General features: G+C 35.8%; 3 protein-coding genes across 5 annotated transcripts; 1 reads left to right on the forward strand and 2 right to left on the reverse strand.

Annotated features, from left to right (window-relative positions):
* Positions 1-469: 469 nt before the first annotated feature.
* On the reverse strand, positions 470-2,694 carry LOC108965444 (U1 small nuclear ribonucleoprotein 70 kDa). The gene is made up of 2 exons (XM_018927864.1): positions 2,522-2,694; positions 470-2,458 (listed from the first exon to the last, which is right to left on the reverse strand). Exon 2 carries the CDS (start codon positions 2,405-2,407, stop codon positions 1,103-1,105), a length of 1,305 nt encoding a protein of 434 aa, XP_018783409.1. The 5' UTR covers positions 2,408-2,458; positions 2,522-2,694; the 3' UTR covers positions 470-1,102.
* A 1,513-nt stretch (positions 2,695-4,207) lies between these two features.
* Positions 4,208-23,991, forward strand: LOC108965430 (protein cup). Of its 3 annotated transcripts, XM_018927845.1 has the most exons (8): positions 4,208-4,477; positions 4,539-5,049; positions 5,511-6,542; positions 8,092-8,664; positions 10,251-10,452; positions 10,507-11,133; positions 11,956-13,128; positions 23,884-23,991. In XM_018927845.1, the coding sequence occupies exons 2-8, from the start codon at positions 4,567-4,569 to the stop codon at positions 23,895-23,897; spliced, it is 4,104 nt and encodes a 1,367-aa protein (XP_018783390.1). In that variant the 5' UTR covers positions 4,208-4,477; positions 4,539-4,566; the 3' UTR covers positions 23,898-23,991. The 3 variants fall into 3 exon arrangements, with proteins under 3 accessions (XP_018783390.1, XP_018783389.1, XP_018783388.1); XM_018927844.1 differs by having other exon boundaries at positions 4,546-5,049; positions 10,251-11,133; XM_018927843.1 differs by having other exon boundaries at positions 4,209-4,477; positions 10,251-11,133.
* LOC108965431 lies at positions 18,717-19,628 on the reverse strand. Its single transcript, XM_018927846.1, has 2 exons — positions 19,228-19,628; positions 18,717-18,803 (listed from the first exon to the last, which is right to left on the reverse strand). The coding sequence occupies exons 1-2, from the start codon at positions 19,504-19,506 to the stop codon at positions 18,744-18,746; spliced, it is 339 nt and encodes a 112-aa protein (XP_018783391.1). The 5' UTR covers positions 19,507-19,628; the 3' UTR covers positions 18,717-18,743.
* Positions 23,992-25,737: the final 1,746 nt, after the last annotated feature.

Consider the following 25,737-nt stretch of genomic DNA (forward strand, 5'->3'; position numbering starts at 1 on the left):
AATCTAAAAATTTACCCGTTCTTTACATTGCATACTTTCCCCTAATGCGTAAAGCATTAGCTTAAAAATTCTTAGTTTGGAATAAATTGTACTCAAACTGGAAGAAGAGAAAAGATAATTAAAATTGGCGAGTTACTTTCTATACTATTACGGAATGAACATAAATAGTATACAATGTGGGAAGTGGGCAGTATAAAACAAAGCGTTGAGTGTAACTTATTCAAATTAATCATTACTTGTTTGAATGAATCGTCCCATGTACCAGCATAGGATTGACACTATCTCTAAACAAATTACTCACTAACTCCAAACACTATATACACGAAGGCGGCCGGAATATTTTGATTGCATGCACACAACCATAGCACAGGTTTTGATCTGCAGTCTGCTAGGTACAGTATGGTTTCTCCCAAATGTGATATTCCAAAGTAATTGGATACGCGTTACCGCAAGTAAACACAACTCAGTCTCCAATTTTTTTACTTACTCTTTGCATTTTGGTTGTTCTTCCTTACATTAGGGTTGCGATTATTTTGTTTTATATGTTTAAATTACATATTAATATAAATAATTACATTTAGTGCAGCAAACAAAATTTTAAATTCAAATATATATGTCAGTGTGCTTGTCAATTTTGCACATTGTAGGAATATTTATATCTTATTTCAATTTTAATATCCCAAAATATCACTTAATGGAAATTATGAATTGGAGTCTATTAATCGCATGAATTAATTAAAATCTCAAAATTTTTTTACTAAAAATGTTTAAATAGTTTATACATAATTGGTTAATAATAATTTCATCTCAACACAGCGATGAAGAACAACTTGCTATGGTGTATATTGGAATTTCAAATATTGTTTGCTCTATTATTTTTAAACTATTACGACTTAGGCGTTTGTACTATGTAAAATTTAAATCTGAGGAGTTTATCATGTTTTGTTAGTGCAAACAAATTGTTTCATAATTAATATTTAAAAATTATTTCGAAAATCATGAATTTAGTCTGAAATTCAAACGCTAAATCGAAAGAGTTGTGTTCAAATATTGAAAGTGGAACAAAAAGTATACTATCCAGTTTGTAATATACAATTTAACCTCAACGCCACCATGATTGTTGACCATCATTGGGATTCTGTCCATTCTCGCCAACACCGCGTCCAGTTAAAGGGGGAGGTGGCACATTAAACATATCTTGTGGTGGCCGGAATTTTTCTTCATGCTCGTCGTCATCACTTTCTCGTTTTATACCAGTTGTTTGATAAGAATTCATGGGATAAGTTGGATAACCGTCGTCTATTGGTTCTTCTTTGATTTTGATGTCGATATCACGGAAATCAGGTTTACGTTCTTTGACATCACGATCTCCACGATCACGCTCCTTGTCACGACGATCACGTTCACGTTTCTTATCACGTCTCTCTCTGGATGAATCACGCTCCCTTGATTTTGATCGTCTCTTCTTTTTATCCCTGTCGCGCTCCCGTTCACGATCGCGTTCTCGTTCTTTTTCACGTCTATCACGTTTCTCGAATTCGTCATATTCACGTTCACGACTACCTGCACGTCGTCTCCTACGCTCACGAGATTTGCTTCGCGAACGTCTTGAACGCTCTCTTTCACGTTCTCGAATTCTTTCACGAGATCGTGACCGTCTTCTTACTGCATCGCCTGCTCCGAAACGATTACGTTCGACAAGTCGTGCACTTTCGCGATCCTCACGTTCCCGTTCTAGACGGTAACGTTCTCGTTCTCTTTCATTGTCTTCCCTACCAGAATGTTTTATATTAACATCATTACCACCACGTCGTGTTCCTCCTAAACCACCACCCAAGCGTCGTGGTAGCCATCCTTTTACAGTGCGTGCTCGCTCAACATCAACTAATACACGTTTACCATCGATTTTCTTACCATCAGCATGTTTATAAGCAGCATGCATATCTCTTTCATGTTCATATTCGATGAATGCGTAACCTTTGGGCTTACCCGATTCCTGGTCTGATATCATAACAATTTTCTTTATAGGTCCGTATATCTCAAATTCACGTCTCAATTTCGATTCAGATGTGTCATAGTTTATACGTGCAATGAACAATGTACGAAACGGATCCTCCGTCGAGTTTTTTATTTCTTGAGGATCCCAAAGTGCGATTTCTCGTTCCAATTTATATGCAACTTGTTCAGCTTTTTCTCGACGTCGACGATCCAATCGCTCTTGACGAGTTTCAACACGCTTTGCAGGCGGGGTATCTTTTGGATCTTCGAACTCACCAAGAAAACCACCAATACCAAGGTAGCCACGCGACTTCTTTTCATGTGGTAACTTATCCACCGGTGGCATATATGGTATTGGATCACGTGCGGCAAATAGTGCCAAAAGATTCGGCGGCAAATACTGTGTCATTTTGTCTATTACCTTGTTTCGTAGTCCAACGACGAGTCCACTAATACAAACCTAGATACAAATGAGGTTAAAAAATTAAATGTTTTTTGTTTAAGATGGTAATGAAAAACTTGCCTTAAACTTCCATGCAACAATATTAAAAACACAATTGCAACCTCTTGCGGCAACGATATTATAATTGCACTATCAATTAATCTTATTTTCATATAATTTAAAAAACTGCATCAGATCTTATTTTCGCTGGTGCAGAAAATTTAACAAATGGCGTACAAATGAAAGCTTGACGTTTACATACAGGGTTGTATTTTTCGTGAAGTCTGTTCCATCAAGCAAATGATTTATTCCTGCCGCCCTTGAGTAAATCTGAACGCATGGGTTCAGACACGAAAAGTTCACAGGTCTAAAATTTTTTGTTGTTGTAGCAGCAGAAAATCTTCTTGATGTATATTTCGTATTGGCATGTGTTTCATTTCGCATGGGCATTTGTTCTTTTTTTTTTTTTGAAACGAAACAAAGTTTACAATACCAACAAAAATAGTAAATGAATTTACATCTTTATATATTTAATCAACACCCCTAATCCATATTTTTTTATGAATCTCCATATGTATTATTTTACAAGTTCTTAAATGCAATAAAATAAATATTTGCTTTTTCAAGGCAAGGTATTAAATTCTCCCTTAACTTATAGGTCTGACAGAAAAGCAAAATTAATGCGATTTAAGCAACGCCAATGCGCATTGAAATTTTATGGTAACAGACGGCAGACTTTTGCATTTAGACAGCTAATAGTGAAATTTGTTTATTTGTTTAAAAAAAAGTGAAATAAAAATGAATAAGATAAATTATTAATAGAAATTTTGATATTTTTGGAAAATCAATAAAAATTTAAGGGAAAATTCGTTTATTATTAACAATGTTAAAAGATAATAGAGTGAAATTAAAAGCAATAATTGATTGTAATGCGGGAAAATTGTGCGAAAAAGTTAAGAATATTGGGTAAATGGATAGCAAACTGTGCGTTGTTTATTTTCTGCCATCTAAAAATATTAAAATTTGTTTTTGTTAATATACTTGCACATAATTTAATTAGCAATATGTATAAAAGTGCTTACCTTTGATGCTGTAAACACAAAAGAGGCGGCAGACTTCAAGCGACATCTGTCAGAAAATAGCAAAAATCGGCAATTTTTGAGCAGTGTTGCCTACCCAAATTTGGTAAATTCAGCTAAATGCGCGGAATTCTTGTGCATTACAAATTTGCATTAAATAGGGTCAAATGCGCAAGTGAATGTAAATTAAACCCGCTAATGCATGTTAGCGCTGCCGCCTGTCAGGGCTATTATATTCAAATCATCATCTTAATTCTTGCAATTGGCAGTATTGAGAGCATTACAGTATCAAAAGACATTTTTAAATGCCTTCGAGACTAATGATTAAGTCACTGGTTAATTACGCTAAAAATATTTCTGTCAATTTCTAGGGGGAATTGACAAATCAGTCCGAAACTCTCGTATACGTGCAACCGGTCATTCCTTTTATACATATATACGATGTGGTAAAATTCATAGATGTCCATGGTGAAACTATTTCCTCAGTAATTGTTTCAAATATACTATTTTCGATAGTTGTGACTTACTGGGACTATTTATCAAGGAAAATAGGTCACACTTAAATATTTGGAATGGGCAGCACTAGAAAATGTAAATATGGGAATTAACAGTTAAATTCCAATATAATTCCAATGAGATTCGGATTAATCTGGCGGGCGATAACAAAAACAAAACCAGCAGCAACGGTAAAATTATGAATTCGTCTTGACATTTCGTTTTGATGACGAACGGAATTTTTCTGGAAACTGGAAAAAGTGATTGATTAGTGAATTTTTAAACCTTGGTGCAATTTGCATATAAAGTTTTCTTAATATTCAGCGGATGGAATTATAAATTTTTTCTGTATTGCTCGAGCTTTTTTTTATGAATTTATTTGTTTTGAATAAGTAGTGGCTAGTGTAAATTGCATTTTGAATAAGTTATCAGTGTTCTAAATATTATATTCTGATTATATAAGGTAAGTAAATGAAAATAGCGTTAATTCAAGGATAATATTCATTAACCGTTTTTTTAATAAGTATATAGCAAGAGGTCATAGAAATAACCATGACTGAGCCATCATATATGGATACTGAAATAACACATGTTATGAAAAAGCTAGAAAACAATAACTCTGAATGCGCGAAAAGTGTTCCAGAGATTCATGTTGTGGAAGAGGTTGCGAATGAAGGGGGTAGAGAATGCTTGGAGATGGAAGGAGGTAGTGAAAATATAACTCATACCCCAGTAAGAAAGAATTTCGAGATTCCACCACCACCGCCGCCAACACCAGTTCATGACAGGATTTCCACCAAGTGTACCGAAGATATAAAGCACAATTCTGTATTGCAATTTAAAATTATGCAAGAAGCAAAAGATGCAATAAAAATTTTGGAAGACGATTGCGGAGTAGTAATTCAATCAGGAATGAATGATAATTGTGCAGAAGAAGAAATCTCGGGAGATATCAGTAATAATGACACGCTGGCATTAGAAAATACCAGAAAATTAGTAACTGACCGAGAAGACGACGGAAGGGCATCTTCAAAGGTAAGTACATACATACGTGTTTCAACAATAAAATTTATTTTATTTGCCAAATGCTGTGTTATTTTCTTATCTTATTTAAGAATTAATGACAATAAATTTAGAATAGTATCTAAGTAGTTAAAAAATAGAGTGTGTATAAATATATAAGAAGTAAAATGCATTTGTATGTTAAAGATGTTTGTGAATTCAAATTAGTTTAACTTTCACACTTTTACTTTTCTAAAAGAAAAAAAAAATTTTTTTTTGTTCACCATAATCAAATTGTTTTCACTACTAACATACGACTTTTTCTGTACGCAGTGTCACGAAAAATTTTTAAGAACAATTTTGGCAATTATAAATTTAAATAAAATTCCTTATTCTATAAAAAAGAACATTGACTTTTAGTGTAATTCTATACAGTGTAACAACAATATTAATTCACGTAAATGTATTTGTACAAATCACTTTTTGGAAATCAGATGGAACCGCTAGAAAAGGCCAAGGAGGATACACCTCATTCAATTTTAAAGGTATTAGCGGAAGCAGCCTCTTCACCCAATGACGATGAAACGTTAAAAACTCCAATTATTGAAAATGAATCAACGTCGGCAACAGAAGCACCGCTACCACCAGCCCTTGCTATAGTTGAATACCGTTCGGCATTTGAAATGTGCGCCAAACAACTTACCGTTGCAGAAGCACGTTCTGCAAGAGTCCATCGTCTATTAGATAAATGTATTAAGACTAATTCATCTGTATATGCTACTGCAATACCATTACCACCACCTTCAAATTCGAATCAGAATTCGATATCCGCCGAAAATGTGACATTGCATAATGATATTTGCTCTGGCAGTAAATCAAAGCAGTTTTCCAAAACTGACGCACATTACAATCATCATCGGCATGACGATGAGGTTATGCCGTTGCATATGCTACCAGCACGTTCTTCCACCCCTTATACTCAACAGACATTGTCTTGTTCTGTTGTCAGTTGTGATTTAGCGCTAATTAGCGAACAGGTTAGTCCTTTGAGTGAAACTGACGATGAGAAAGAGCCATTAATAATGAAACTACGACAAATGACTCCACAAACGCAACGCAAATCAAAAATGCTTTCAATTTCAAAATCAGCACCCGTAATTAGTCAACATATGGATGAGACTAAACTTTGGAAATCTAAATCATTGGATAAATCTAATTGTTTAACAAGCTATAGTCGTGCAAGTTTACTTCATATACGCAATGATTTATTAAATATATATCATTCACATAATAAACATCCTACAAAAAAACCCAGTGTGCCAAATATCGTAGATTGCGATGTCATCGAATTAGAGGCGCGACTTCGTCGGCTTAATATTTGGAAGCCTGTAACTTCTGAGGAAAACATGAGTGGCCGTAAACATCAGTGGGCACGAAGTAATGATATGATGCCTGCATTTTTTAAAAATAAAAACATATTGGATGAGTCCATTATAAAAAGTCAGCCACCACAGCCAGAACTTAAGGTAAATCAAATAGTTATAGTTTTATAAATACCAGTAAAATATTGAGGGGTTAGAGGGTTCAGAGGTACAAAAAAAAGGCATTTTTACGATTTTTTTTTTAATGTAAGCAATCATATGTATATTTGAAAAATATAATATGTTATATCAAAGGTATGTATATATTCGAACAATATCTCCTGAAATTTCGATACAAAAATGTTGAAAATTCCGCCGTTGAGACCGCATTTCCCTGGGTGTCTCTCAAAAAAGTGCTCTCGACGAGGACAGCATCACTTATTAATTGGTTCATACAAAATTAAAAAACTAAGCATATTCTGTTAGTACATATGTATCTAAATCTCGGTTTGGAACGTAAGAAAAAAAATATTAAAATTGTCCTTCTTTTCGCGGACTTTGAACAAAAAATCTCATTTTTGGTAAAATATTCGGCATTTTTTGGTCAGCAAAATAAGTTGTAATGAAACAAGAAAAAATCCTTCGTTCAATAATTAGATAATATTATTTCGAAAACGTGTACACAATACGAACTAAATCGGCCGATAACTTTTCGAAAAATCACGTCCACCGACTTCAAAAACACAGTTTCGCGTTTAAAGACGGGGCACTTGCCGCAGCTAGCCTTAAGTGCACAAGTTCTCAAGGCTATATCTCCGAAATTATTACTCAGATCAACCTTAAAATTTAGGACTATATTCTAGAGGTATTGTAAAATTTAATAAAGCAAACAAAAAAAAAATCGATTTTTGTAAATTTTCAAACCCACCCTTAGATAAGATTTTGACTCGACAGAAATTGGGGAAAAAAAAGATTATTTTAAAAATAACTGCTTGCGATGATCATCACTAATCCTTGGAAATATTTCCGAAATCAGTCGGAGAATAAAAATTAGTTTAATTTTTAGAAAATCGCATGCCTGATCGGAACAAAATGGCGACCTCACAAAGTATGTTTTTCTAAATTTTGGAAAAAAAATTTTTACAATGTGGCCAATTGGAGATTCCAAGCGAAGCCAGATTCTTCTCCACCTGATATTTCTAACGGAGTGGAGGCCTGCCTCTTTCTTTGCTTGCTGCGTTGTACTGCGTTGAATACTTTCAGAGCTGGAGTGTTTACTTCCATTCGGCTGACCGTAGTCTTTTAATTCCCTGAACTATGTCAATGTTGTATGTCTCTTACAGCTCAACATTCCATCGAATGCGTTATTCGCCGTTGCCAATGCGCAAAGGACCAAAAATCTTCCGAGAAAGCTTTCTTAAAAACTTGTAACGTCGACTCAGATGTTGTTATCGTCCATACCTCTGCACCATATAGCTCAACATAAGTTTACACAGCCGTATTTTTGTGCGGGGATACCAAATTTTTACTCTTAATCTTTTTTTTCCGGCTACAAATTTTCAGTGAATATTTTTAATATATTATGTATTAAGAAAATGCAATAAAAAATCGATGTTTTGAAAATTCTGACTACCCTTGATCTTTAAACTACAAGGAAACATTTTTTATTCCTTAATTTTATTTTATTTTTTAATAATGTTTTCACCGACCATAGGACTCTGCTATAATAACAAATCAACGTCGTATTGGTAGCGGTAGATTACCCAAAGTTAAATGGGCAAATTCAGTGGCAACCGACAATCCGCAATCCTGCGAAAAAGATGCCAACAATAATACGCCAACTAACAACGATATTTCAAGTAAGCTTAGACTCCTTAAGCTTTTTGAAACAAGTAAAGTTGATAATATGCGCCATGATAAGAATGCAATTAGACCGGCATTATCTGCACTAACAGGTCTTGGCAAGAATGCAGATCGTGCCGCTACGTCGTCGTCGTCGTCGTCAGCTAATACCAATAATGCCAATTATGTAAAGCGTTTAACGTCAGGCTATTTGGTTGTTACGAATTCTAAAGATCGTGTAAAAGAAGATAACGACCACCATCGTTATAAAAATGAGGAACCGGAATGGTTCAGTTGCGGTCCCACTTCGCGTCTAGACACGATTGAATTATGTGGTTTTGATGATGATGAAGAGCAGCTGGACAAGAAGACTGGCCATAATGATAATGAGATTTTGAATGAAAATGATGATGCCAAAGAAAATCGTAACGAAAATGCAAATATGGTAAGTATACTTAGCTCACAAATAGTAAAACCAACAATTATAATTAGAGGCATATTTGTTGTAGTAAAAAAAGTTCTTTCTTCGGTTTTATGACAAATGAATGGGGGGACAAAGCGTTACATCGTCCTCACTGAAGTTATAGCATAACCTTCACCGGTGCATCTCTTATAGCACAAAAGGTATAAAAAGATATTTATCCAGATTTTGATGGTCAAGTTTGTATTGCAGCTATACGCTATAGTAGTCCGATCTAAACAATTTCTTCGGAAATTGTACCTTTGCCTCGGATAAAAGGCATACAAAATTTCATGAAGATATATTGTCATACCAAAAAGTTTTCCATACAAAGATTGAATATAGAGCATTCAGGTTTGTATGGCAGCTATACGAGGTGTGTTCAAAAAGTATCGCGAATTTTGAATTTTTTGTGACGTTATGTTGGTACTCATGTCTCTCACTTATGCCGACAAGCTCGGCCATTTTGAATGTTGACAGCTGCTTTACTTGCACTTGTTTTGGATCGTCTTCGATTTTTACCTATTCAAAAAAATGGATCAAAGAACCTGTATCAAATTTTGTGTGAAAAACGAAATTAAGTGCGCGGATGCATTCCAATGTTAACTGTGGCATACGGAGAAGCTACCTTGGACCGAAGCAACGTTTATCGGTGGTACAAAATGTTCCGAGAAGATGTGACAAATATTGACTTTTGCACCACGATAACGCCTCTGCTCACACATCGTTGCTTGTGCGCGACTTTTTGACCAAAAACAACACACTAATGATGCCGCAGCCACCGTATTCCCCAGATCTGGGCCCCTGTGACTTTTTCTTGTTCTCTAAACTGAAGAGGTCCATGAAAGGACGACGTTACGCTTCTCTTGACGAGATAAATACGATATCTCGAGGAGCTGATACGATAAGGAGGAGCTGAAGAAGATAAAAAAAAATGATTTTTTGAAAAAACCAAGTGTATAATATCTCATGGGGATTACTTTGAAGGGGACAAAATAGATATTCCCCAGATCTGGGCCCCTGTGACTTTTTCTTGTTACAAAATAGATATTCATGAATAAATAAATAATTTTTGAAAAAACACAAAATTCGCGATACTTTTTGAACACACCTCGTATACTATAGTAGTCTAATCTGAATAGTTTCGTCGAAGCTTATATCAATAATTCGTGTCAAATTTCGTGAAGATACATACATATCTTGCCAAATCAAAAAGTTTTCCATATGTGGGCAAAGCAGCTATATGATATAGTGGTCCGATCTGATAATTTTCTACAGAGCTTGCACCTTTGCCTTAGACAATACAATACAAAACAAAATTTTCGAGACATTTCAGTTAAATAAAAAAGTTTGTGTGGCAGCTATACATATATTCGATTGCCAAGGTTATGCAACTATAAATAAATTGGAAACATTCTCTTGGAGAACTTAATGTAACCTGTTCTAGGTATAAAAAAACTTGTGTTTTGTCACGTTCCATTTGCGTGTCGTTAAAAGTATTAAAAATGGAAAAATATAGCTTGACATATTTAGATTCGTGTTTCATATTTAGGCATATTTTCTTCCAACAGGCTTTAAAGAACAATACTTCAGCACGAAATTCGCAACAACAGGGCAACAAGTGTGAACCAAACATTGGCAAAGGAAGCACAAAATCTCTACAAGACAATGTCGAATTACAGGAAGAACGAAAAACTATTTCCTTTCAGTATGATAAATTTTCAGGAGGTGCAAACAAAACAATGCAACGTCAGTACGGTGGCGGTAGTGAGAGTAATGGACATAATTCAAGTGGTCGTTCAAGATTCATACCATTTTTTGCGGCAGGTGGCAAAAAGACGCACGACCGTACTGAAAAGAATGGCTCATCAACATCGTTGAATGAATTTTTCAAGCAGGCCTTGAATGTACAGCAATCAACTGATCAACAGAAACAACAACAAAAGCAGACACAACAACACCAAAAATCGGCATTAAATTCAAATATGAATTTGGGCGCTATCCCTTTGGTGGATGAGTTGGAGGCTAAGTGGCGTCGTAATTCTTTGACTGAACATGCTCAACATAACAGCAATATTAACATGGAAAATAAAAACTATAAATACAAAAATTTTAGTCACAAACAGAATCAAGATAATAAGCAAGACTCAAATAATAATGTATTATTACAAAATTCTGAAAATTTCAAACAATTGCTGGGCAAATTGCAAATTAATAACAACAAAAATGTCCAAAATAAACAATCAACAACGAAGATAAATGGCAAAGGCGACGGACAGAATTCAGCAACAATTCAACAACAAACACAAAATCAATTTTGTAGTGAAAACATTACTAATTTTATATTTAAACAGCAGCAATATCAACAGCAACAACTTTTGCTTGCAAATTTACATATGAAAGCTATTTTAAGCCGTCCCGAAGCACAATATCTTTTGCTGGGTTTAGCTAAAGGTAAGTTAAAAAATGTTATTTTTTTGGTAGTTAGTCGGTAATTAGTTTTTATATGTAAAAATAATATAATATAAAAAAAAAAAAAGAACAAAGAAATACTAAAATATTTAGACTTCAGAGTTTTATGTTGTTAATAAAAAAATACATAAAAATTCACAAAAATGCGAATTTAAATTCAAAAATTAATGCTGTGTATAAAAATCGTAAGAAAAATATGTATATGTATTTAATACCACAGTTTTTTATAATTATATAAAATGCAGCTAAGGGTTGTTTTAGGATTAAAGTCATACTATTTTTATCATTTGATTGGTCAGTTTGTGTGGCAGCTAAAAATGTACTGTAGCTCTGGCTTGGTCAAAAATCCATGCCAAATTTCCTGATGATAACTTTCCAAATTATTTTTGAAGTAATTTCGAAGATTGGTGCCGAGCCCTAGGCTGGATAAAATCCGGGTCCGTCGGGTGGGAACGGCCAGCTTTATAGGATTCGCAGCTTTGTTTAATATACCCTGTTAAAGGTGTAACAACACCTGTTTAAAAACGTGTCACCGAACGAGTCTGATTTTACTTTGGACCAATAAATTTAAAAAAAAAAAAACATTTTTAGATTTTGAGGAGACAGGCTTTACATACTGAAGTAACACAGATCGTGAACAAACAAGAAAACTGCAACTTTGACTTTGTCCTAGAAATTTTTTATAGTAAAATTTTTAAGTTTTTTATAGTTTTGAATATAATTTAATAATTTTTGCAATTAAGTTTTTGTCCATCACGCTTAATTTCTTATTATATATTTTTACCAACTTCATTTTAATTTCAGGTGATATTTCTAAGCATGGCCTACTTGTTCAACTATCTAATCCGCGTTTGCCGCAACGCGATCGCGAGGCAATAACTGCAGTCCTCACATTCACCTCGACACAGCAAGCGCATGGATTACTACAAACGCAATTTCCGCATACACAGCACCAGCAGCAACCAACTTTCCACAATCAGCAGACGCATCCATTTGATTCCTTCTCCAATAATATGGTGATAAATCAGTTGCAAAATTTACATAATTTGGCATTAGTGCAGCAAACATTGGCGGTACAACAACAGCAGCAGCAACAACAGCAGCAGCATCAACAGCAGCAGCAACATCAGCAGCAGCAACATCAGCAGCAGCAACAACAGCAACAACACAATAGCAATCAGCGTAATCCATTTGCATTGCAACCAATGACCACGGAAGAGCTACAAAATCATACGAAATTAATAATGCAAAATGCATTGGCAAAACGAAAATTTGAAGAGCAACAATCGAATATATTAGGCATGCAAAAGATATTGCAATTAAATGCAGTAGCTACAGCCGCTGCTGCTGCAGCTGCAGTGACAATTAATAAGCAGCATCAGCAGCAGCACTCACAGCTACCAAATCMAAATCGTATGCCAACCGGTACAGCAGCAGCAGCTACCGCACATAACGGTAGTCATGTCAATCGTACAAGTGTCGGTGGTGGCAATCGAAGACTGCAAGCATTGCAGAATCTTTTTAACGATTCGAATGGCATGGTCGACGCTGTGGATGTAGTATCATCCAAAAATGCGTTCACTAATGGTTTCCATCCATCCAAATCGCAATCTTTTCATAATGCCGCTGGCGTCTATCGCAATACGAACTATGGCAATGTCAATAGCATGCCGGCGATTTCTCGACGACGTTCCTTTCCGAGCAGATTTTCGAATGTGAATGGCGGGAATACTGTGCAAGCAGGTTCCATGAAATGCAATAATTCGGACACAGATTTCCAGCAACAGCAACAATCACAACAGTCTGCATCGTCAGTAGAGACGACTGACAGCCAAACAGGAAATCAGAGTCGTTATAATAATTACAACAATAAAAATAATACAGACAATAATAGTCGGGTTGGGTTGGAGAGTACAATTGGCGCACAACACGCGCAGCAGCAGCAACAGCAACCAACCGTGCTGTCAACAGGTGTCGGTAAGTTCTTAGCTTCTTATAATTAATTGCAAAATGCATACAGTTATAATTATATTTTTTCCATAACATAACCAGATTGAATTTTTTTTTTATTTTGTATTTCCAAAAATTTTAACTAAAATATTTTTTTTTTAATTCCCCTATACCGAATTTAAAAAAGAGTGTATCTTAAAAACCGATTTAGAATCTTATTTTTAATTTGAAAATCGGAATTAATTCCAATGTTGCGGTTAAAAATTGCAAATCGAATTTATTTGGATGTGATTTGAAATTAGAAATAAATATTAATCTTAACTTCGCCAACGAATAAAATATTCAATCACATTTTTGTCCGGTGGGATCGCAACAATTTTTATGATCAGCGTCAAAAGCTTTTCCTTCTATATGTAGACCTTTCATAAAAGAGGAATTTTTCTCTACTTATACCACGGTAGATTACCGTTCACTAATCGACGCCGAATTGTCCACGAGCTAACGTTTAGTCCAACTTCCGCTGCAATTTTCGTGAAGTCACGCGATCATCAATCATGCTAGTTTTCTTAGGCGACCACAATTTTCCTTTTTATTTTCTTTGCTTTAGAGCATTGGTTACAAAGTTTTCCGGCCGCCCTAACATATTTTCAATGAATTTGTACGTTTTTCCTTCACCACGCAGGTTTTTTTTTATTAATCGACACTCTACAACGGTGCAGTGGCTCGAACGACGCATTATAAATAATTATTTAATCTTCTTTTCAATTTTTGGGGTTCAAAGTAGTACTATTAAATTGATTTGAATAATACTTCGCAATAGCCACTTATTTTCCTTAAAGATTTTCTTTAAAGATTATAGCTATTGGAGGAGGAAGTTTTAGGGCGTGGAAATAGTCCAACAATTTGAAAATAAGCTTTTTTAAGTTTTATCCAGGTTTGACAAAGTCATGTATTTATTAGCATTTTTTTTTATAATAATGCGAACAAGTAAAAGGAAAATAATAATGAATATTCTTGTTTTACTTTAAAAAAATTCAATATTGAATAAGGGAAAGAAACGAGTTTTCATTCAATTGTGTTAAAGTTAATTTCCAATTGGTTGATGGGTTGGGGATCGCGTTGGCTACTCCATTACTTTGATGCTATTGATCCTAAACCACTCTTTTGAACACTTAACCTTGCGTAGTCCTAACGAGCGGCTCCAGAATGTTGTTTGAACGGTAGTTTTTGGTGTTTTTATGGTTTTAGGCTGTATTTTTTTTAGTCTTTAACTTGGTGAATACCTCGATCAGATTTAACTAAGTACTGAGACAGGAGAAAAAAGAAAGAAAAGATAGGTACTGGTACAGTAGCAACGGAATTATACACTAAAACAACTAATGCACTTGAATACTAACAGAATTTATTACAGAGCGTCTTTGTTTTGTCTAGCAATTTTTTATGAACATAATGCTATGTGGGGAGCCTATTTAACTGCTGGCTCATACATTGTCTTGGAAGCTTGAAGTAAATTCGCTACTTCTCTTTACGAATTTCCATGTTTGACTAAACATTTAACATGCTCTCGGGTTTTTGGGTCGCAATTCTTACCCCTTGATTAATAATTAATCTGAAAATATATTATTTACCTCCCTATTCTTGAAATTAAAAACGCTATAGTAAAAATCTTTCCGTTATTATTTAAAAACGACACCGTGTCCTTATTAAATCACAAAGCCATATACTGGATTTGTTGAGCACATAATGGCTATTTATGTAATGAGACTCCGTCGCCAAGAACTGGCATTCATCCCGGTGGATGAACGTTTAGCCACAATCTGCATCAAAGCGAAGTTCTTCAATATTTCACTGATTTGCTCTCACGCCTCGACGACAGAGAAGGACGGTGCTTGTCGACTTTAACGCCAGGGTGGGCAAAGAAGGTATCTTTGGCACAACGGTCGGTAAATTCTGTCCCCACGATGAAATATGGTTGTCTGTAGTATTAGATTCTAGCATTGAAAAATTCACCAAGTTACCTGTCTGTCTCCGGATCGAAGAGCCACTAACCAACGGAATACACGTCTCCATTGTTTTAGACATGTGTATGCTTTGAGGTTCTAACATCAACTCGGACCATTATTTATGTTGCAAATACACACCCGCCTGTGCAGCAAAAAACTCACATCAACAAACACAAGAAAGTTTCGACGTCGAAAAGCTGCAATCACAACATACAGCCGAACGATTATCTACTCGACTTGCACTCCTGCTCTCTGGGAGCACTCATCAGCAACTCGGTATAAGGCAACTGTGGGACAACATTTCAAGCTACTTGCGTAAAGCTATGTTGGTTTTCGGAAAAAAAATAGCTGGTACGATGAGGAGTGCCGTGTCGCAGCGGACAGAAACAGATTGCCTACCTTTGCCTATGTCAAGTGTTAAGGGGGGAGCCTGCTTTAGAGGCTTCAAAAAATCAATTTTGTTGAGGATTTTTTGGGGAAGGAAATAAATAATTGATTCAAGTAAAATTTCTAGGCTTTATAGTTATATATTTGAACATCTTTCAAAAATTTTTTGGATACGAAATCTTTGATATTCTGCCTTTGGGAAGCAAGTGCCCGATGCATTCCCATGTGCATTTTTCGGACGGCGGGCAGAATGCTGGTCGCAATTTCTATCAGAAATAAAAAAATCTAAGAGATTCATATTTTTTAATAACGCATAGCGGAACCAGTCAAAAACGCTACTGCCTTCCTTCCTTTTCTTTCCTTATCGAGCAAAATGTGTGATCAGTTGAGCCTGTGGCAAAAACGCAGAAATCAGAAATCTTTGTTTGTTTTCATTTGAACAATGTTGCCATTGCTCAATACGCATATATAGTTTTGTACACATCTATGTTTTCAATTAAAATTTTTTGTAATATAAAATATCAAAACTGAAAACAAACTATTAAAAATAGTTTATATATTTATAAATAATAGCATTCGACTCTGATTTTGTGTTATTTTAAGAAAATTTCAAACATATTGAACAGATTGAATTATAAAAGTTGATATTTACTACAGTATATACATATATAACCCTGCGTTGTGAGAGAGCAATCAGCTGACACGTTTCTACGGCAAAAATCCAAATGCCGTGAATTCTCACGTCATCCTACGTCAAAGAGAGAAGGGAGTAGCGTTTTTCACTGTGCACTTACATTGCGCGCCGATAAGATGGGTCGTATCAGCTGACACGGGCCACGATTCTACGTTTTTCACTGTTTCTGCTATTATCTTCTAGTTAAACTAAGAAAATTCCAAAAAAATACGTCAAATTAAAATTAAAAAAAAAATAAAAAATTGAAAAAAGGGGGTTTTGTCTAAAGGAAATCTTACTTAATGCTGTTTAAAAATATGTTTAAAATTGACTTTTCTCAGTTTATTTATTATAGTTTAAATAGAAGATGCTCTTAGATCTTTTTAAAGAGACTTAAGCTTCTAAAGCAGGTTACCCCATTAATAAAGAATTCGTATCAGAATTTATTAATGTTATAAAAAATTAATTAGCAATTTGGCAAACGAAAAGTCTTAAATATAAAAATAAAATTGAGAAAATTAAAAGTTGGAATAACTTATTAACGAAATACAAAGAAATAGATAAAAGTGCTACATTAGAAATAAATTTCAAGAAATATTCCGCTTGCCTGTGGCACATGTTTACCGTGTGAGGAACGAACGCAAAATGGATTTGTGTGTCGTGTATGGGCGAAACGAATTCACACGAAACTATTGATTATTTGTGTTACAGTTAGATGAACAAATCTATTATATTCTATAGCAACCATGTTCCGACAGTATGAAAACAACAAAAACTAAATTCAATACTTGGAGTGTTGAAAATATTGTTGATAATAAATAGATAAATAACTGAGGAATGCACTGCGACCTTAGGTCTATTGTGCCCTCTCCTAAATCACAGGGACTTGCTTAGCCCCAGCATATTGACGAAGTCAAGTATTCTGCTGGGTGCTAGCGAGGCGATGTGATCCCAATCCGGAAACATGGCTCCAAGGGCCTTCGACCTGCGCCTACAGACTGCAATGCAGTCGATGACCAGGGTCCCTAACGCAAAACCGACAGTTGGCGCAAGATGATAGGCCCATGTTAGCTAAGTGCCTTTTCAGCTTGCAGTGGCCGGTATAAAATGCAACCAGGATCCTGAGTTTGTTTCTTGGRAGRTTAATTAACGATTTAAACCTCTTTTGGTTATACCTCCAACTAGCAGCTTGGCATGACGCATACCGTGCGCTCGCTGCCAATACCCGCACCTATTCCTTCCGACGTTTTTGAGCCGTCGGTGTACCACCTCAATGTACTATCCCTTAGCATTTGCTCAAGAGTGGGGTCGTTCCACTCACTCTTGCTACCGAGGGTAACCTTAAACCTTTTCTTGAAATGAGTTGATTTAGTAATGCCGTCCTTTAGGAGGAGGGCAATAGGGATGTCGTCACTTATCCTCTCCATCATCTGGGACGAGATTATCTTGSCTTTKCCGCATCCCTCTGCTGTTATCTGCAGAAGTGAGTGCTTGGCTACTTGACCTATCATTATATGGAGCRGTGTRAGTTCCARCAGGACCTCCAGAGCTGCCGTCGGACAGGTTCGCATAGCGCCCGTCATGCAAACACATGCTAGCCGCTGAAGCTTCGATAGTCGGGTTACCACCGAAGCCTGCGACGCTACGGAGGCCCAGGACACCGCCTCGTATGTAATTATCGGTCGCACAATCATGGTGTACAACCACCTAACGATCTTAGGCTTACAGACCCAGGATTTACCCGCCAGCCGTTTGCACACCATTAACGCTTTGGTAGCTTTGACCAGCGTTTGGTTCACATGCTGCTTCCACCGCAGGGTAGAGTCCAGCGTAAGACCCAGGTATTTAACTTTGCTAGTCATCTCGATCTCTCTGCCCCCAAGTGTGAGGTTYCTCAAGCCGGGTRGGGACCTGCGCCTTGTGAAAGGGACTACGGTTGTCTTTGAGGGGTTGATGTTTAGTTCCACTCTCCTGCACCACCCCTTTGCCAGATTTAGACCCCGTTGCACTAGGTCACAGAGAGKATCTTCAAATTTGCCTCTTGCTATTATCACAATGTCGTCCGCATACCCTTGGCAGCGGATCCCATTGTCAGTTTGCAATGCTAATAGTTCGTCCTGTTGATAATTAAAACTATATTTGTTACAGATTATTTCATAAAATTTATTTTGCATACTTTTTCATCTATAATACACATTCCTATGTTTCTATATAAACATCCTTACTATTATCATAAATAATAGTTTGCTCTTATTGAATTGGATTTAAAACTTTACCTATACTTACTATCCGACCAGTGCTTTTTTCTTCAATATAAAAAGCAAAAGGTCGATCTACATGAAATCTCTCATATTTAGTTGTTCGATTTTTCTGGTAGTCTTCCACTCGAGCTTTTCCGCTTCCATTGAACTGAACGACTGTTGTTTGCAAAATATTTATCTTCTCCGTTTCAACGCCAAATGCAGGTTCAAAATCAACATCAAAGCGATGTGAAGAGTTCTTTTGAATATGCTCTCTCATGTTTGTGATGAAGTGATACTTGAATGTGGGCATTACTACATTCACACGCCGTTCTACCATCATCCATTCGATACGCTTAAGCTGTTCGTAGCCGAGATTATTGATCGTTTCGTTGACACCTTGTTTGGTATGGGGTAGAATAATGTACATAAAATAACCATTACTATAAGGTAATTCTAATATTTTAGCATCCAAAATTTGCGAATCAAGATACTTCAAATATTCCGTCGTTTCTACACCCGGTAATACGATTTTACTATCCGGTCTTTCATGAAATGTAAGCTTCAGTGTATATTTGAAATTAATCTGTAAAGTCTCCTTAAAATTTAACATATTTAAAATTAAGACTTGCAAATTTGATTCTTTAAAAATCGTTTCACTTGATTTAAGAATATTTTGATCCGTTATGCTTTTAATCCAACCGTTGATACTAGTAATTAGCTTATTTTTTTCAGTGAAAGATGTCTCTTGAATTTTACAATCATAAAACCATTCTAAAGTTTCCGGATTATTTAAAATCATCTTTGATTCGGCGAAAATTACGTTTTGTCCTAGCATCATTTCATCGACTCCGAAACGTAAATTCATGCTCGGTGGTGTTTTTAGTAGCGCTTTTATATTGCTTGGTGAAACAACAATATTATTTTCGGCATTTTGCAATATTCGCGTTACATCCAAAATATACCACGAGTAAACGTTGTCATCCACGTTCTGCACAAATCCATCATCCTGTCTGTAACCCAATGCTGTCGCACCCAATACAAATAACAATTTCATAAGGAATTGCCGCTCCATTTTATATGCATGTGTTAATGCTTCCATTTTCCAAATTCCAAGTATTTAATAAGATTACGTTTAACGGCGGCGTATAAATCTTTTCAAAAGAAATTTGAACCGCACATCACAACAGCTCTGTACAAACTGCATCGCGCATATAATTTATAGATCATTGCTGAGGTTATCTGAGCTATCTTCTCTTTCAATATAATACATTTAATCGCCGATCATATACACACATGTTTTTGGCTTAGTTGAGGATTTATGATAGAAAATCTTTTGTATGTATGTTCTTCGTTGTTGTAATCTTCATATGACGCTAAGTGTGACTGATCAGAATGGGAGTCATGCTGCATGTTTGAAGGATCTCACTCTCAGGTGGACTGGCGGCGTTGGACGCGAACTTGGTGCAGGTTGCACAGCCTAAATTACTGTTAATAAGAGTCTTACTAATGCTGGACAAACTGGCATGCGGTAATCATTCGTCCCCTCATTCTGTTCATTGAGTAATCTACATTTTTTGTTACAATAACAAGGGTAGATAATTTTTGAAAAAAAAACCAAAATGTGGATTAAGCATTTTGGAAAAGTAAGTAATGAAAGAAAAAATAATTTATTTACGATCGTACTGAAATTTACGGGTCCTGTTGAAAAAAGTTATCTGACATCTGACAATATGTTTCACAATTTAGGTGAAAAATCTAATTTAAGAAATGTGGTTATGTGTATGTGATTAATAATCCTTTTATGTTCCAAATTCCAGTTTTTTTTTGTTTAAAGTATATACATATCTTTTTTATCTTAATTTTGACTTAATAAAAAAAGGTCGCTCATTTTCAATTGATTTTTGTGCGTTCACAGTTTAGTGTCTTTTGAAGTAACGGACATAGTTTAACGTTTCAGTTATTGCAATATCCAAATACTTCAATAAATTAATATATGAGCTATGTGGCAACACCAAAGCAATTTTACCTCACAAACAGCTGTTAGAATTGTCAAAATAACCTCATTCTTGTAGCACCACTAAAAATGACAATATCAATGCGTGATAGTGATTATTTAACAATCTATTTGTGCTAAATGCGATCAGGGATCCCAAATCCTTAACTATAAAGCGAAAATAGTGCGATGCGCATACGTCGTCCACGCGGTGTTACAGTGCAGCAATTGATGGTAGTTACTGCAATCGGTTTCTTGGGTGGTGTATACATTTGGAAACCAGTTATATTGAAATATCGTGCCGAAGGCACTGAAGTAAAGGAAAACGTTGACAATTTGAAAGAAAAAGAACCAGTTGGAGCGCTAACTTCTAGCAGTGTGCCTGCAAATACAGTTGGGGGAAAAAGTGGAATAAATACTTAAAAAAAGGAAACAAAAGTGAGTGATGGAGATTTGTGTACTTTCGTATTTACTGTTAAATTTGAGGGTATGCGCTTTTTTTTAGTAGAATAGTTATAGCACATGATTTATATGTCTATCTGTAGCACAGTAGCATCTACGAAACTGAAAGTGGACGGAATTATAGCTTGGTACATTAACTCAAAAACTACCAGCACTCGACTTATTTGTATTCCAATAATTGTTTTCACAATTTCGACAACTTCAGCAATAACAACTAATATTAAACAAAGACTAATAAACTTTGTACACATAAAATGAATGGCTAATATATTAATAATAAAAATAATATATTTAATAATAAAAATTAAAAATTGCGAATTTAATTTTTTCAACCCCAAAACAATTGAACATTCGATAAAATGATTAAATGTAATTAATATAGCTCATTTTGTCTTAATTATATTTAACTACATACATATTTTGACATTTTGTTAAAAAATAAGTTTTCCTCTTCAAAATATAAGCAAAATGATAAAATTAGAATTAAATTAAATAAAAAATAAAAAAAATCGTTTTTAATTTTTTATATAATATAAAAAATAAGGGTGTATGGGATTTAGCATATTTATTATTTTCAATCCGGTGTTTGGGTTTAGAAATTATTTTAATTAAGATTTTTTGTGTAGTTAACAAAAAAAATCTTTTTACTTAATAACTTAGATGATACAGGTACAGGCCACAAAAGACCAACGCCTGGCCAGAGGAAACATCTCCATCCCCTTTTTTGCATTGAGAATAATTCGACGATCATCAATCAGGGCAGTTTTTCTTGGAAGACCACGAGTTTCGTTTTAATTTTTTTGCTTTAGAGCATTAGTTACAATGTTTTCCGACCGCTCTAACATACAGTGGCTCACAGCTTATTTTATGCAGCACATATTTTCGACTTTAAAGCTTTATATCTAAGAGACTATAAGGAATTTATTAGACTTCTTCTTCTTCTTGATTGGCGTAGTCACCGCTCACGCCATTATAGCCGAGTTAACAACCGCGCGATAGTCGTTTCTTCTTTTCGCTACGTGGCGCCAATTGGTCCTTCCAACGGAGTGGTGGTCTTCCTSTTGCTCTGCTTCCCCCGGCGGGTACTGCGTCGAATGCTTTCAGAGCTGGAGTGTTTTCGTCCATCCAGACAACATGATCTAGCCAGCGTAGCCGCTGTCTTTTAATTCGCTGAACTATGTCAATGTCGTATATCTCGTATAGCTCATCGTTCCATCGAATGCGATATTCGCCGTGGCCAACGCGCAAAGTACCATAAATCTTTCGCAGAACTTTTCTCTCGAAAACTCGCAACGTCGACTTATTCGTTGTTGACATCGTCCAAGACTCTGCATCATATAGCAGGACGGGAATTATGAGAGACTTATAGATTTTGGTTTTTGTTTGTCGAGAGAGGACTTTGCTTCTCAATTGCCTACTCAGTCCCAAGTAGCACCTGGTGGCAAGAGTTATCCTGCGTTGGATTTCTAGACTGACATTGTTGGTGGTGTTTACGCTTGTTCCAAGATAGACGAAATTATCTACAACTTCAAAGCTATGACTGTCAACAGTGACGTGAGTGCAAAGGCGCGAGTGCGACGACTGTTTGTTTGATGACAGGAGATATTTCGTCTTCCCCTCGTTCACTGCCAGACCCATTTGTGTTGCTTCCTTGTCCGGTCTGGAGATGCGGGTGTTATATCAATATCATCGGCATACGCCAGCAACTGTACACTCTTATAGAAGATGGTACCTTCTCTATTTAGTTCTGCAGCTCGAACTATTTTCTACAGAAGCAGGTTGAAAAAGTAGCACGATAAGGAATCGCCTTGTCTGAAACCTCGTTTGGTATCGAATGGCTCGGAGAGGTCCTTCCCGATTCTGACGGAGCTTTTGGTGCTGCTCAACGTCAGCTTACACAGCCGTATTAGTTTTGCGGGGATACCAAATTCAGACATCGCTTCATAAAGGCAGCTCCTTTTCGTGCTGTCGAAAGCAGCTTTTAAGGTGGTGAGTGTCGATTTTCCTTTCACGGGTCTTTTCCAAGATTTGGTGAATATCTGGTCGGTTGTTGATTTTCCAGGTCTGAAGCCACACTGATAAGGTCCAATCAGTTTATTGACGGTGGGCTTTAATCTTTCACAAAATACACTCGATAGAACCTTTTATGCGATATTGAGGAGGCTTATCCCACGATAGTTGGCGCAGATTGTGGGGTCTCCTTTTTTGAGGATTGGGCATAGCACACTTAAATTAAAATCGTTTGGCATGCCTTCGTCCGACCATATTTTACAAAGAAGCTGATGCATGGTCCTTATCAGTTCTTCGCCGCCGTGTTTGAATAGCTCGGCTGGCAATCCATCGGCCCCCGCCGCTTTGTTGTTCTTCAGGCGGGTAATTGCTATTCAAACTTCTTCATCAAAAGTGCGGTCACTCATCGGAGGCTGTTGTTGCGTTTTCATTGGGGTGGTTTTTTTACGTGGCGCATCCCAAASCCTGCGCACAACCCTATGCAGGGAATGTTCCGCCTTCTCACTTTAGCTCGCCTTCAAACGGATGTTCTTAGGCTACCCAGAGGATACTTGGTAAGGGACCCAAAGTCGTGAGCTGCTTGAGTCATATGTAAAATAATCATTTCTGGCCACTCCCAAGTGAATATCGATCTGAGAACTTTCCTCACTTGCGTGATCTTCTACACATGACTCCATCCTCCCATTAGACTAGTGTCATTAAAAAGATTCAAAAATTAATTTTCAAAATTTTTTTTGACAAAACCAAAATATTCGAAAACAGAAATTATTTCATATATTCTACAGCAAGGGCCGAAAAGTGTCAGGAATTTGAAAATACTTAAGAGGTTACTTAAATATGATCCTAAGAGTACCTATGTTAGAAAAATCATGTAAGGATAAAATAAAAAGTCGATTTATTTTATTAAATCTATAATCTTGTAAAAAAATTTAAACAGGGTGTTTTATTTTGCTATACATAGTTTCCTATAGTCTCACGAAGATATCACTAAAGGTCGTTTTTATATTGCAGATGAGCGACACTAAAATTTTTGTTGCGTTGAAAAATTCACCAGTTGGTTTTATGGCTGCTGGTATATTCTCGACGTTTGCCATAATTGGCACATATCGTTTCGCCATTAAGCCGCATCTGGATCGTCGACGTCGTGAGGAAGCCGAAGCATATGCCGAATATATATTTCAACAAGAGAGATCGAACGCAACAGCCTTCAAGCAATAACATATACACAGAAATTAAAAAATAATAATAATAACAAAAATCCAAATATTTACAATAGTATAATTTAGGTAATTGTAAGTAAGGAATATAAACAATTTCCCATTGTTTTCAAATGCAAATTATATTACACAACATACATACAACCACACGCATCTTATAAATGCATGTTAAATATGCTGTAATTTATTTGCGTTTGCAGCCGTTGGGAATGTTGAAAGACTTTTTTTTGGCTATGTTTAATTTAAATTTAACTTTAATGAATCGTAATTTTGCGAAGGTGCACGGCAAAAAAAAAGAAATGCTCAGAAAATATTGTAATTTATTATCGAGAAATTAAAAAAAAAAAACTTTAAACGCTGAAAGTTGAAAAACACTGTATCAGTGATAAGAAATGAAATTGATTTTGTTCTTTTTATTGTTAAAAAATTTTAGTTTCTTACATATAATGAATTTTCGAAACACCATATGAATTCAGTAATAATTTTATATTTTTTACTTATTGAAATGAAATTAAAAATGAATGAAACTAAGAAAAATGAAAATAATGTATCATTGAATTACTTGATTAAATAAAAATTGCAAAATTTCTAACTTAGTCCATGCTTAACAAAAAAAAAAAAAAAAAAGCGAATCTTTATTTCAAACCAAGTTTTTATAACGAAAGCTGTTATATTTGAAAGTTCGTTTCACGAAATTTGGCATGGATCATTGTCTAAGGCAACGCGACAATCTTCGAATGAATTGTTTAAATCGGACTATATCACACAGTTGTCTTACAAACTAACGGGTGATCCAAGTAGATGTACTTTTAATAGCCTTTTTTGACAGATCATTGGTGAGTCGTGCCAAGCTGGCATGTTATTTTTGTGCAGTATTGTTTGGCATTTCATCGTGGAAAAACTTGCGCCTGAATAGCGTTTACAAATCGCTCAACTTTATTACGAAAACTCTGTAAAGAGTGTGTTTCGCGCATCGATCAACTTGTGATCAACATAATACTATTAGCAACATCACCACACATCTTAAGACCCAGCATTAAATTTTTGATAATATTAGACCCGATAGACTACGTGCAGCACACAGTGAAGAAACTACAACAGCCCTAGTTAAAAGTGCGCACGAAGACCGTGGAGAGTCGCTTCGGCGCCGTACACAGCACCTCGAACTGACGTATGGAACGACTTGACGCATTTTACGTTGAACTTTCCCAAGCGGCATCGCATCGCTTTATTGGCTCATGAAAAGTTCCAAGATCATCCGACGTTTTCGAACCAAATTTTATTCTGCGATGAGGTCCATTCCTGGCTCAATATGTATGTAAACACGCAAAATTGCCGCCTTTGAGACGAGAGTAAGAAATTCAAGAGCTGCTATTTCATCCAGAAAGAACAACGGTTTGGTGTGGTTTGTGGGCCGGTGGAATCATCGCTCCATATTTTTTTATTTTAAATTAATGAAATTTAAGCTCGTGATATCAACAAGACGGCGGCACTTACAACACATCGTATAAATCAATTAATTTATTGAGAGAATACTTTGGAAAGCAGATAATTTTATGTTTTGGGCCGGTCAATTGGGCACCAAAATCGTGTGATATCACACCGTTAGAGTTTTTTCTGTGGGGATATGTAAAGTCTAAAGTCTATG

This window comes from Bactrocera latifrons, unplaced genomic scaffold, assembly GCF_001853355.1.
Source record: "Bactrocera latifrons isolate USDA-ARS-PBARC rearing strain unplaced genomic scaffold, ASM185335v1 scaffold_14, whole genome shotgun sequence".
NCBI classification, from domain to species: Eukaryota; Metazoa; Arthropoda; class Insecta; order Diptera; family Tephritidae; genus Bactrocera; species Bactrocera latifrons.

Bases quoted from the DNA above. Each gene is read 5' to 3' on its own strand.
- LOC108965431 (XM_018927846.1), bottom strand. From the start codon at position 19,506: ATGGAAGCATTAACACATGCATATAAAATGGAGCGGCAATTCCTTATG. The intron at 18,804-19,227 runs GTAATTTTCGCC...ATACCAAACAAG, and splicing joins AAATGATGCTAGGACAAAAC to GTGTCAACGAAACGATCAAT.
- LOC108965444 (XM_018927864.1), bottom strand. From the start codon at position 2,407: ATGACACAGTATTTGCCGCCGAATCTTTTGGCACTATTTGCCGCACGT.